Source organism: Urocitellus parryii, chromosome 8 (assembly GCF_045843805.1).
Source record: "Urocitellus parryii isolate mUroPar1 chromosome 8, mUroPar1.hap1, whole genome shotgun sequence".
In the NCBI taxonomy this organism is placed as follows: domain Eukaryota; kingdom Metazoa; phylum Chordata; class Mammalia; order Rodentia; family Sciuridae; genus Urocitellus; species Urocitellus parryii.
This window is the reverse complement of record NC_135538.1, coordinates 112984238-112997400: the sequence shown is the minus strand read 5'-3', so window position 1 is coordinate 112997400 and position 13163 is coordinate 112984238. Positions and strand designations below refer to the sequence as shown.

At 56.1% G+C, this 13163-nt stretch overlaps 1 protein-coding gene across 2 annotated transcripts in view; it reads right to left on the bottom strand.

Annotated features, from left to right (window-relative positions):
• Positions 1 to 13163, bottom strand: part of Mdga1 (MAM domain containing glycosylphosphatidylinositol anchor 1) — a 52273-nt gene that overhangs the window by 22323 nt on the left and 16787 nt on the right. For both annotated transcript variants that reach the window (XM_026383667.2, XM_077802001.1), the window contains exon 2: positions 1433 to 1572. In XM_026383667.2, the coding sequence (XP_026239452.2) occupies positions 1433 to 1572 (140 nt within the window). The remainder of the gene's footprint in view (positions 1 to 1432; positions 1573 to 13163) is intronic.

The following is a 13163-nucleotide window of genomic DNA, read 5'->3' as shown; positions in this document are numbered from 1 at the left end:
GGAATGTCTTGGAGGAGAAAGGCCAGAGGCTGGGAGGTCAGGGGACAGTCCACTGCGGGGGTCCAAGCGGCAGGACTGAAGACCTGTCTTAGAGAGGTGATGAGGAAGGGGGAGGATGAGGAAGGGGGAGAGACCCCTGGCAGGGCCATAGAAACAAAAGACTTGGAATCTGGATAGATACAGGAGTGAGGGGGACAGAGTCAAAATGAGCCCCAGGTGATAACCCAAATGTCCATCAAAGAGCAAAACCACGGATGAAAACAGAAAAACAGCCCAGCACCATGGTGCACGCCTGTAATCCCAGCAGCTCCGGAGGCTGAGACAGGAGGATCTCGAGTTCAAGGCCAGCCTCAGCAATTTATCGAGGCCCTGATCAACTCAGCAAGACCCTGTCTCTAAATAAAATATTAAAAAGGGCTGGGATGTGGCTCAGCGGTAAAGAGCCCCTGGGTTCAATCCCTGGAAGGAAAGAAAGAAAGAGAGAGAGAGAGAGAGAGAGAGAGAGAGAGAGAGAGAGAGAGAGAGAGAGGAAAAACAGATGCATGGACATGACTCGGACAGGAATGCATGAAGGGACACGCGGGTGGCCGGTGCAGCCTTAGCGAGAGACGGCCCCAGCTCCCCACTCCCAGGCTGTTAGGGAAGGTGTCCCCAACCTAACAGTCACACAAGCACCACCCTAAATCCAGTGACATTATTTTCACTTCTAAACAAACCTTTGAGAAGCAGCAAACAGTGATAATAGATTGAGGCTGAAAGAGCCTTCAGGGATTCCTGGTGCATCTGCTTGTCCCAAGGTCAAACCTATTAAAGGCACCGAGTTCCCACAATTACCCAGAAATAAAAGGATTCCATATTCTCTGTCCTCCCTAGGATCAATTGCCACCTCTTGTGCTGCTCTTCAAGGCCACGCAGCTCACCCGCAGACTCCACCCAGCCCCCAGGCCTCCTCCTCCCCCTGCCTCCTCTCAGCCACAGCGGCCAAGCCTCCCTCCTGAACCACACACTTGATCGGTGACAAAATGCATCTGGCATTTCCAGATACTTGTCTTCTGTTCCCTTCTAATTGCTTTGGGTCTTTGAACCTCCAGAGTGGGGAGCTAGCCTGCCAGAAGCCTCCTGAAATAGAGATGATTTTCTGTGTTGCATGTCGCTCCCGGAGCCCCCAACGCAACGGAGGACACGCTGGGAGGAAGCGTGCCAAGCTCCAGAGAACCCTGGCTCTAGATTCAAATTCTCCCTCCAGCCTCGCGGGAGCTGGGTGACCTGGGGAGTTTACCCAACCTCTCTGAGCCTCAGTTCCCTTAGCTGGGGCCATTCGGGGCTTCCTCACAGCATGGCCTTGAGGATTCCAAGAGAAAACGCTGGGGAAAGGAGCTCGCTGGTGCTTGGCACCTGGTCTGCCTCCGACAGCCTGCATGGTGGGGCTCACCTGGGGCCGGGGGTGCCCGGTGACCAGGCACTGCAGCACGAGGGTGTCCCCCTCCCGGATGGTGTAGACGCGCTCGCTGACGTTGTCCTCCTTCACCACACACGCCTGGCCTGCGTGCACGATCTGGGCCTGGGCTGGAGCTGCAAGAGAGGGTGCAGCAGGTTTAGCTAAGACGCAGAGGCCAGAGGGCCGGAGCTGCCTCCTGAGAGGCCAGGAAGAGGCCAGCCTCCACCTCCTGGGCCATTCCGCAGAGGCCCCCAGGGGACGGGCTGAGGCCACAGTCTGGCCTGGTGGCTTCCCTCATCCCCCATTTCCTCAGCCAATCCCATTCACCCAAACCGAACAGTCCCCACCAGCCCAGCCACCTGGGATCTGCTTTAGAGAGCGTGACCCAGTGACCCAGGACCCTGATGGGTTCCCTCCTGGTTCCTGAGCCTGGGCTCAGCCCTTCTCCAAGCCACAGGTGCCCAGGCTCTGGGAAGGAGGCAGAGGACTCCTGCTTCCCAGCTGCCTGCCCACAGTGGGGAGTGGGAAGAACAGAGGTGGGGACCTAACACTGGCTCGAGGACCACGAGGAGGTACGACAGCACCCAAGAGATAAAACCTGCACATAAAACGTCACTTCCTCCACGCAGGCTTCCGGGACTGCACCCCCAGGCACAACGACAGAGCAGACCGTGGGTGCCTCAGATTCAGGACCTGTGTGCTCAGGCTGCCAGTCTCAGCCTCATCTCAGGATCCCCAGCGTAGCAGGCACCCAGTGAGTGTTGGTGGATGAACTTGCAAGGCCACCAGGAGGCAGGAGGGGAGAGAGGAGGCCCCCTGAGAAGGACATGGAGGCTCCATGGGAGAGGCAGCTTGGGGCTTCAGAGACCACGAAGGCTGAGTGCTGGTTGAGTGGACGGAGCCCACACCCTGCATCACCAGGGGAAGCCTCTAGAGACCTCTGGACCTTCGTCCTCTGAAGAGGAGAGGTGCTCCCAACCCTAGGCACCCACAGAGCTGGAGGCGGAGGATAAACAAAAGGTGCTTGGAGATTGTAATGGGTCCTGCCGATGCCACAGCAGGACCGTCCACCATGCCAAGGGGACAGACGTGAACTAATCACAGAGGCCGTCACAGATGCAGCCTGGCACATGTCGAAGGACGTGGGGCCCCAGCTGGGAGGGACGCAGGCCCTGCTAAACCATGCTGAACCGCAGCAGGCTCTGCTAAGAGTGGCGGCGGCGCCCATCCAGAGCCTGAGCATCCAGGTGACCATCCTGCCTGCCTGGCAGACCTGGAGGAATCAATCAATCCCAGGCTGCTCGTCAGGAAACAAGCTGTGTGACCTTGGACAACTCAAGCCACCTCTCTGAGCCTGATCTCCCACCTACAGGAGGGAAGTGGACGAGACCATCTGAGGTCTCTTCCAAATTGCATTTTCTATGAATTTTGGAATTGGCGCATAGATCCTATATAAGGTACGCACTGGACTCTGGGGACTGAGCCTAACACGGTCACCCTCTGCCATGAAAATGCATAAATGTCACTATACGTGGGGAGGTAGCCATCTGTGGCCAAGGTCCCCAGGAAATCTCATCAGGGAACAACCTGCCAAAGGTGAAGGGCGCACGGGTTGCTGGTGAGCCCTGGAGACCCGTGGTCGCCGCCAGAGCTGGGTGCCTCTCCACAGGAGGACACGCACTGGACAGGCTCCTGGGGAAGATGGGCTGCAACCCTGGGCTCTGTGGCCAGCTCATAGCAGGGCTGTGTTGTCGCGACAGAAGCCTTGGTGACAATAAGGGACACTGAAGAGGAGCTGGAGCGCTGGACTGTCCCAGGGCACAGCCAGCAGATGGGGAAGTCGGGACCTGGCCAGGACACAGGGGGCCTCTGGTCACCTGACAGGTGGGTGTCCTCGCTGCAGATGGGGCCCTAAGTGGGCATCGTGGGGGACACTGTTAAGATGACCCGACTCCCTCTGAGGACAGTAGCTTTTTATTTATTTTTTCTTTTTTTTTTTTTGTGGTGCTGGGGATTGAACCCAGGGCCTTGTGCGTGCGAGGCGAGCACTCTACCAGCTGAGCTATGTCCCAGCCCTGAGGACAGTAACTTTAAGGCTGGTGGTAGAGCCACTTGGGAAGAGATTTGGGCCATCCCTCCACCAGCTAAAGAAGCATGTGCCCCAGGAGGCACAAGGCCATCCCTGGGGATGTTCCCAATGGAAATAGCACTTATGACAGCCACACGACGGTACAGGAATATTCATGGCTCTTTACTCATAATACCTGAAACCAGAAGCAACCCATTGGCCATCCAGAATAGTGTGAGTAGCTGGTCACTGTGGCACACACCTGTAATCCCAGCAGCTCGGGAGGCTGAGGCAGGAGGATCATGAGTTCAAAGCCAGCCTCAGCAAGTAGTGAGGCCCTAAGCAACTCAGCCAGACCCTGTCTCTAAATAAAATACAAAAAAGGGCTGGGGAGAGGGCTCAGTGGTTGTGTGGCCCTGGGTTCAATCCCCAGTACCAGAAAATAAATAAAGAACAGTCTGAGTGTGGGGCTGGGGTTGAGGCTCAGTGTGGAGCACTTGTCTAGCATGTACTCGATCCTGGGTTTGAACCCCAGCATCACATAAAACTAAATAAACAAAATAAAGGTATTGTTCCATCTACAAATAAAGATATAGTTGTAGATGGAACAATACCTTTATATATATATATATATTTTTTTTTTAATAGTAGTCTGAGTAAAGGATCTCTGGAAGCTTGGTACAATGGACGGGAAACCATCATAAGTGGAAAAAACGAACTTTGGATAGAGCCGACTTGGCCCCATGGACTCCACCCTTTGAAAGAACCCAGACCAGGAGCTCCATCGTGTATCATTTCATTTATTCAAAATCCAAACCAGGAAAACTGATGTTCTGCACGTTGCTGGGGATGGAGCCCAGGGGAGGGGACCCAGGGGAGGGGACCCAGTGGACGAGCCAGGGAGGGCCTCACACAGTGGGCTGAGCTCTGCCACCCAGCCACACCCTGAGCCCGTGGAACAGTGAGCCCTGGGTGACAGGGGGTTGAGAGGCCGCCCTGGGTGGGTGGGTAGCCGTGCTGGGGAGAGCACGGGGACCTCCTGGGAGAAGGTGGGGTCCCGCCTGGAGTGAAGCTGGTCCTGGGGATGGTGGAGAGACACCAGGTTCCCGCCCTGGACGATCAGCTGAACCTTGATTCACACACCCCTCCCGCCCCCCCGCCGCTGCCCACGACATTCACCAGGGAGACCCCGGGAGACCCCTGGGCACCCGCTTCCCCTTCCCCAGCAAGGAGCCCCCTGGTGCCAAACAGCAGGGCCCTTGGCGGCGCGGGTCTCTGCTGCCCGTCGGTCCCCGGGCTCCCTTGGGTGGTCGCCTCCCCCGGCCCCGCTCAGCCCCGGCCTCCCCCAGCCGCAGCCGCACGCCCCGGGGAGCCTCTGCCAACAGCAGCCTCCGATTCAAAAGGCGACACCTGGGTCGTGACGCACGGTGACAGGATCCCTCATTCAGTCTGTCAAACAACAAACGCCGGCGTTGCACGCTGCGCTGGGCGCCCAGACGCGGTCGTGAGAAGCACACGAGGACCGTGCTCAAAAGACATCACTGGAGAGACCCAGGGACGGTTTCAGAGAGCGCGATGACAACGCTAAAACGGGAGGATGTGGCAAGAAACAGCGGGGAGCCAAGTCTGCTTTAGAAAAGTAGAAGACGCGGAGTTCTGGAGGCAGAGAACCCAGGATTCATTTCCAGCTCTGCGGCCCACTAGCTGGATGGCACTGGGCAAGGTCCTTAACCTCTCTGAGCCTCAGCTTCTTCATTTGTAAACTGAGAACCACGGTGGCTTCTCCCAGGGCTGGTGTGAGGGTTTAATGCAATCTGTGTAGAACATTGGGCCAAACAGTCTGTGTCCCTTCCTAAGTGACAGCCCCCCAAAGCTGTTAAGAAGGAGCAAGAGATGGGGACAGGAGGAGGCCTGCTGTGGCCTCCTTCCATCCCAGGGTGGAGACGCTCAGAGCGGGCTTTGGACTGTAGGGATGGTTTTGAATACGCTCAAAGTGCATGCTGACGGCAAGGAGAGCTTCGGAGGGGCCGGAAAATGGGCAGGGGAGCAGCGAAGCCCTCTCCTGAGAAGCCCCCCTCTTTCACACTTAATGTGTGGCTTTCAGCAAGTTGCTTCTGCCTTAAAGAGTTACCCTAAAACATTCCCTGCTGACCCACTGCAGAAGATTTTCACTGCAAAATAAAGATGTCAAACGTTTTCTCTCCAGACAGACTCGGCCCAGAGAGGATATTGTTAAAGGCTCTGATAAGTCCTGCAGTAAACACACCCCAAGTTTTCCCATTTCTCGGGGGCTGTCAGGAAGAACACAGAAGTAATCATTCTCTGGATGAACCCGAGCTCCCTACCAGAGCCCGCCTCCCCAGCAGGCCAGTGCCTTGTCTGCCCCAGATGCTGCAGGGAGGCAGGGTCCTGGGGTCTCCTGCACATTCCCAAGCTCCTCCTTTAGGTTTGAGGGGCATAAAGGGTCAGTGCTATTGAGGAAAGGCCCTGTCCAAGTCACATAACAGAGCTGAACTTGAACCCAGCCCTTCCACCTTGAAGCCTGGGGCTCTGCTGACTGCCCCAGTCCCCTGACCACAGGGAGCTGTTAAAATGCAGTTTCCCAGGCCCTGGCTCATGGTGGGTGCCCAGGGTTTTGAATCTGGAAGAAGCTCCCTAGGAATCTCAAGGCAGGGTTGGATTTGATCTCTGCCCACACATTGGAGGAGAGAAAATTGAATGGGACTTTGGAACCAGGTATATTCCCCTGCCTCTGGTCTGTGAGACTTTGCTACCCCGCTCTCCTGAGCTGTGTGGACAAACTTCCACGGAAAGAGAAAAATGTGCCCCTACAGCATTCCTTGATTTTATTTCACTGCCAAATAAAGATGCTAAATGTTGTCTGCCTATCTGTCTGTCTTTCTCTCTCTGCCAGAGAGACTTTATAGTTAAAGACTCTGATAAATCCTGCAGTAAACACTCCCAAAGAACTCAGTTTTATCCATCCAATGATTTCCAAATTTGTTTTTTTTTTTGTTTGTTTGACCATAAACCCTGTCTTCACAGAATACCTCTTAACATCTAGAGAGTCAGAGGGAAAACAGGTGGAAAGATGCAGATCTAAGGCTTCCTACAAAACTACTTTGGGCCAGGCACGGTGGTGCATACCTGTAATCCCAGCAGCTCAGGAGGCTGAGGCAGGAGGACCATCAGTTCAACACCAGTGAGGCCCTAAGCAACTCAGTGAGACCCTGCCTCTAATAAAATATAAAAAGGGCTGGGGATGTAGCTCAGTGGTTAAGAGCCCCTGGGTTCAATCCCTTGAATCAAAAACAACGCCAAAAAACAAAAACTAATTTGGGGTTGTGTAACCTGTTCCTTCTGTGGGACATCCTTCTTGCTAAGTGGCAAGAGAGATGTCACCGTGGGGCAGTGTCATAGCGAGAACAGCCAAGGCAGGGTGCCTCTGGCCTATCAGCTCACTCCTTCCCCTCCAGACATGTATGCACCCCAAATATGTGAGCGGGGTGGGGTCTGCCCACACCCACAGGCCCAGAGGGGAGCCACAGACCCTCAGGATGCACACAGGCAAGACCTCTCCACCTGAGCTGGTTCCTCCTGCCCACAGAGGGCAGAGCAGGTGCCGACACCCCAACCACCTCCCCATGTGTCAAGCGTGTTCTGGGCGAGCAGTACAGAACCTGGGTCTGTGTCCTGGTCCTGGCTTCCATCAGATAGTCATTCAACAAACCTGCCAACCCTGCTGCCCAGGTTACAGGGGGCTGTGGCACTCGGGCCCTGTGCCAAGGAGGCGTAGTCTAGAAGAGCTGGATGAGAATGACACCTATACAGCCCCGCTGAAGGGCCGGCTGTGGCTTGGAATGTAGCACCAGCTTGGCCTGCGTAGGTCCTGGGTTCGGTCCCCAGCACCAAAACAAAATGGCCTACTGAGAGGCAGAGGGGGTCACTGTGAGCCAGAAACCTGGGCTGTCGCTGGTCACCCATACCCCAGTCCCGTAATATGACAATGGCCATGACTACTACTGTTTACTGAGCATTTACTCTGTTCCAGCATTGGACTGAGCACTTTGTACCTGTTATCTCATTATCGCCCATAACAAGCCTGGTATTGATTCCATTTTTCAAAGGAGAAGCTGTGACTCCTCGAGGTTAAGGAAGCTGTCCTAGGACACCCCCTGGGGTGGAGTCCATCTCACTCCCCAAATTCCACACTAACCCACCCCGTGCGTCTGCAGGTGCCCAGTGCCCCACCCAATGCTGAGGACAGAGGGCTCAGGGCTCAGGCCACATCTCCACCTGGGGCCGGTCCCAGGCAGCATCCACCGTCCCTCCCGGAGACACCTCCTACCCTCCCAGCTCTGGTACGCACATGTTGATCGATCCTTTTATGCGTGTAATGCAAATGGACACCTAATAATTTAGCGGAGTTAACAGTGCTGAAATATTAACAGGCTTTTTCTGTTTTAATTAGCTGCTCAGAGAATGGCGGCCGGGGGCTTGGGAGGAGGCTTTCCCAGGCAGGCGCTGGGCCTGCTCGGGCCTGGGCCTTCTGCCAGGAGCGAGGCTCCAGCCTCTCCTGCGGCCCACGGGCCCTGGATCCTGGGCCCTGGGGGAAGTTCCCCTGCCCTCCGGGGCTCTCTGCAGAGGGTCACTCTGCCCTGTGTGCAGCCCAGATGCCCAGAGCTGCCTGCCTGACACGGTTCTGTCTCCTGCCAGGACTGGGCCAGGGACTTCTCAGGAGCCCTCCGGTCTGGGGAGGCTTCCGGCCTGTGTGTGGAGGGCCCACACCCTCTCCTCCAGACTCGCCCTGTGCAGGTCACCTTGGGGGCAGGAGCAGCCACTTTTGGCCTCTGGTTGGTCACTTTCAGGTGGTCAGACCCATGACCAGGCCACTCTTTGCCTTCCTGCCTTCCCGGGCCTTCAGGGGCTCACACAATCACCTCTTAATCTGCCATTGATTCACTGATTTGTTCTCTACCATTTCCTGAGCACCTATTATGCGAAATCTCCTGCCCTCGGTGCCAGGACGCAGAGCTGAGGAGACACAGCCATCCCCCATGGGCAGCCTCCGCCCTCCCTGGCTGCAGACCCCGCTAACGTCCCCATGTCCCCAAGGTGCGACAAGGACCTTTTTTTGCTGATCAAACCAAACCCATATGCAGCCGACCTCCCTTTTGGCTGCAAAAAAGAAAAAAAAAAATCTGTCCGCAACCCAAGTACATGTGTCTCTGACCTCTGGGCACGAGGGCGCTGTCACCGAGCGTGGCAAGCAGCCACAGATGAAGGGATCAGTGAGCAGACTGCCACTCGGCGCCATCACCGAGCACAAAAACCAGCGCCGCTGCTTGCAGGGCCTGGTTCTGTCTGCAGAGCTGATGGCTGCAGAGCCCGAAGCTTCTGGAAGCAGCCAGCACCTTAACAGCCCTGCTAGGCTGGAAGTGGTGGCCACGCCCACCCCTGACCTCAGCCGAGGACACCCAGGGACGGAGGTGCCGGTGAGGCTCAGGATCTCAGAGGAGCCTGGGGTGTCCAGACAGGCCACCAGGAAAGCCCTTAAATGAGGGCTTGGAGGTCCCCTGAGGAAAAGTATAAAGGGACTTTCTCTCTGGCGGGAGGGAGACACCAGGATCAAAACTCTCAATGGGGGGACAATGGCAGCTATAGGCGGTACAGAGGGGACGCTCACCGGGGAGCGAGCGGAAAGGCAGATGGAAGGCTGTGCCTGGAAGACGGAGAGCAGCTGGGGGGTGTGGCGAGGGGGCAGGAGGGAGGACACTGCCTCTTGCTGAAGGGCCCTGGGCCTTTGGCGACCTCCTTCAGCTGCCAGACGGGACAGCCTGCATGGCGCTCTGCTGGGAAGGACTCCCAGGCTGCTGTAGGATGAACAAGGTGCGGCAGGTGGGGTGCAGGACACTCCGCTGAGCGCCTGGTGGGGCACAGCAAGTTCCAGTCCCACTTCCACTTGGTAATAGAGCCCAGGTCCCTTTGGGAACCCGTTCAAAGTCCAACAAGAGGATAGTGTTGGAAACGAAGCCTGCTTTGGAGGGACGCCCGAAGTGTAGAGTCCCCAGAGCCAGAACATGAGGTGGAAATCACTGGAAGGAAAGTTGACAGTGGGACAGAGAGGCCACCACCCATTAGGGCAGGAACCCAGAACCTGAACCCAGGGATGCAGGGCCCAGAGACAGGGACACTCCTAAAATTGTCTAGCCTGGGTCCAGGCCACCACCCCAGCAGCCTCTCCATCACTGTGTGGCCTCTGGACAAATATAAATCTGAGCCTGTGCAAATACGTTAAAATGATAGAATCCGCGGCGGCTGGGCTGGGATGGACCAAGCCCGCGGGAGGCGCGGGACTGCAGGTGACAGGCACGAGTGCAGGGTGCTCCTCCGGACAGCCATTGCTGTGTGACCTAGGGGAAATCATTTACCCTTTAGTCTGGAGCCTCAGTTTCCTGACTGTAAAATGGGTACAAGAGGGCTCCCTATTGTGTGCTCCACACACTGAGAACGGGGTGCTGACGGGCACAGTGCCAGCTGCCCAGCGCGACTCCAGACCTGCAGACAGAGGGAGGGACAGCCAGGCTCAGACCTCGGGGTGCGTCTGAACCAAGAAGGTCCACCCCGTCCAAAGTGGAGCCTGACAGCCCCGTGGGCGACCCCGCCCTAGGACCCCCCAGCCTCAAGTGCACAGCCTGGGCCAGTCCTGGGCCAGAAAGTGAGGGAAGCCGGGAGTCCCTGAAGCCCCCGGCCACAACCCCAAGCCCAGGGCAGCAAAGTGATTGTGCTTAAGCCCAATGGAGTTGAGGCCCAAGCCAGGTTCCAGGCTCAGGCCTCCATGGGGGGACGATGTGGTCTGGGCCCTAGACTGGGGCAAATGTGGGCATGAGGGGACCTCCGGCCCTCGGATAAGAACCGGATGGTGTCAATGTTCACGGCAGCTCAATTCACAACAGCTAAGCTATGGAACCAACCCAGGTGCCCTTCAACAGTGAGTGGGTAAAGAAAATGTGGTACAAATACACAATGGCCTATTACTCAGCCATCAAGAAGAATGAAATTATGGCATTGGCTGGTAAATGGATGGAACTGGGGACTCTCATGCTAAGTGAAATAAGCCAGTCCCAAAAAACCAAAGGCCGAATGTTCCCTCTGATACGTGGGATGCTGACTCACAGTGAGCATTGGGGAGGGAGGAGGGGAGGGTCACAGGGCAGAGTCAGGGGAAGAGGGAGAGGATGGAGATGGGAAAGACAGGAGAATGACAGAGATGTAACCTTCCTGTGTTCATATGTGTAACTCCACATCACGTACAGATACAAGAATGGGCAGTTACCTCCACGTGTGTTTAATGTGTCAACATACATTCAACTGTTCTGTAAATCTAAAAAGAACAAATTTAAGTATTTAAAAAAGAGGAGCAGGATGTTGGTAGGTGGGTGGGAGTCTTTTCTACGCAGCGGAGGCTCCACTCTAGCTGTGGACTTGACTAAGCCCCATTTCCCCATATAACATGGAGGCCAATGATAGTAGGCTCACCATGTCCTCTTGGTTGGGAGGACATGTAAGAAAGTGTCCCGTAAACCATCCAGTTCTTCTCAGACCAGGTCGTCTCATTAGGTGCTGAAAGACACAGTGGTGGCTTCAGGAAGTGAAAATTAGACATTAAAAAGTGAATCACCACCAGGCACGGTGGCACACACCTGTAATCCCAGCAGCTCTGAAGGCTGAGACAGGAGGATCACTAGTTCAAAGCCAGCCTCAGCAATTTAGGGAGGCCCTAAGCAACTCAGCGAGACCCTGTCTCTAAATAAAATACAAAATAGGGCTGGGGCTGGGGCTCAGTGGTCGAGTGCCCCTGAGTTCGTCCCCAGTACCCAAAAAAAAAAAAAAAGGTAAAAAAAGTGAATCACCAGGCTCCCCTGAAACAGTGCAAACATGCCATCCACACCCTGTGGCTGGGCTGGGTGCCAAGCCCGCTCACACTCCTGGGGGCACCACCCAGCAGCACAAAATGAGGACCGTAAAACAGCCCCATCCCGAGACCCATCAGGCAACGTCACTTTGGGGAATCGGCCCCAAGGAAATAATTTAAAAGAAAAGTCACTCACACCAGGATACTTGCCACCAAGGTATTTAAATGAAAGGGAACTGTCCCTACCCAGATGCCCAGCCGCGGAGGAATGGTGGCCCCAACACCCGTGAAGGGGTGTCCCGTGGCCATTAAAGTGACAGGTCTGAGGACTCGGTCAATGGGCGGAGACATGGTAGGAGATAAAGCCAGCCCTGGGAGCAGAAGGGACCCCTGCTCACTGCCATGTAAAAATACATGGGCCCCCGGCAGGGGGCTGAGGGTGAATGGTCAACATCTGGGGCCCTCAGGTTGATTTTTTCCCCGTGAAGTTGTTGAAGTGGATAATAATAACAACACCCACCCTGAAGGCAAAACCAGTCTTGCAGTTGGGACCAGGCGGGGACTTTGACCCAAGATGGAAGAGGACAGCATTTCATGGGGGGTCTCCCACGGGGCCAGCGTCCCTCCAATCCCCCTGGCCCAGGTGACTATGGGTTCCCAAGCCCAGCTACAGCTCCGGGAAGCACCCCACCAGCTGCGGGGTGGGCCTGGGGGTGTGGCAACCTGGTGGCCAGAATCTTCTTAAGGCTGCTCTGCAGATGGAGGTCCACGGGTCCCACAGGGTCCTGCAGGCCTGGCCTTCAACCCAACCCAGGGGCAGCAGGAGGGTAGCTCTGAGGTTTCAAACCCAGGCAGCAGAAACGTCAGACCCCGATTAGCTTTATGCTCCCCCCCATCTGTTGACCGCCAGCAGCCGGCCTTCCTGCCCCCCCCCGAGTCCCTGAGAGCCACCCCGCACTCCCACACACTAGGGATGAGCAGAAATCTGGGACTCCCTCCCCACTCCTCCCCTCCCACACCCCAAGTCCTCTTTTCCAGCGAGGCCTGTCAGCTTTACCTTCAGGACTGAGCCCCAGTCCCCCCGCTGCAAGGCCACCCTATCTTGGTCACCTCCTGCAGCTCTTGAGAATCCTACCCTGCTTCCTGCCTGGCCTGGTGCCACCTGACCGGCAGAGGCAGAAGGATCCCAACACCAGATCTGGTCCTCCTCTCCTGGGCACAAAACTGTGCTGTGGCTCCTGTCTGACTTGGAGTCAGCACCGACACTTTTTAACTAGCCTGTGGCGGGGGGGCGGGTGCTGGGGTTGCAGCTCAGAGGTAGAGCACACACTTGGTCCATGCAAGGCCCTGGGTTCGATCCTCAGCACCACATAAAAATAAATAAATAAAATAAAGGAATTGTGTCCAATGACAACTAAAAAATAAAATAAATAGCCTGTCCTGCCTCTGCCCTCTGCTGCCCTCCCACTCCAACCACACTGCTCTTGGCCCTCCTTAAAGCAGGCCAAGCCTACCTCAGGGCCTTTGCACCGGCAGCTTTCCTGCCTGGACGGCTCTCCTCCCGCTCTCCAGAGCTTGTCCCCTCTCTTTCTTCTGCCTCCCCTTGACCACCCCACTTCAGACAGCCCACCTGTGCCCTCTGTTGTTAATCCCTCCCTGCCCTGGGCGTCCATAACGCTCTCGAACATTAGTTGTTTTCATTCTCTTTCTGTGTCCCTTCAAATAGAGATGCCCCCGGGAGG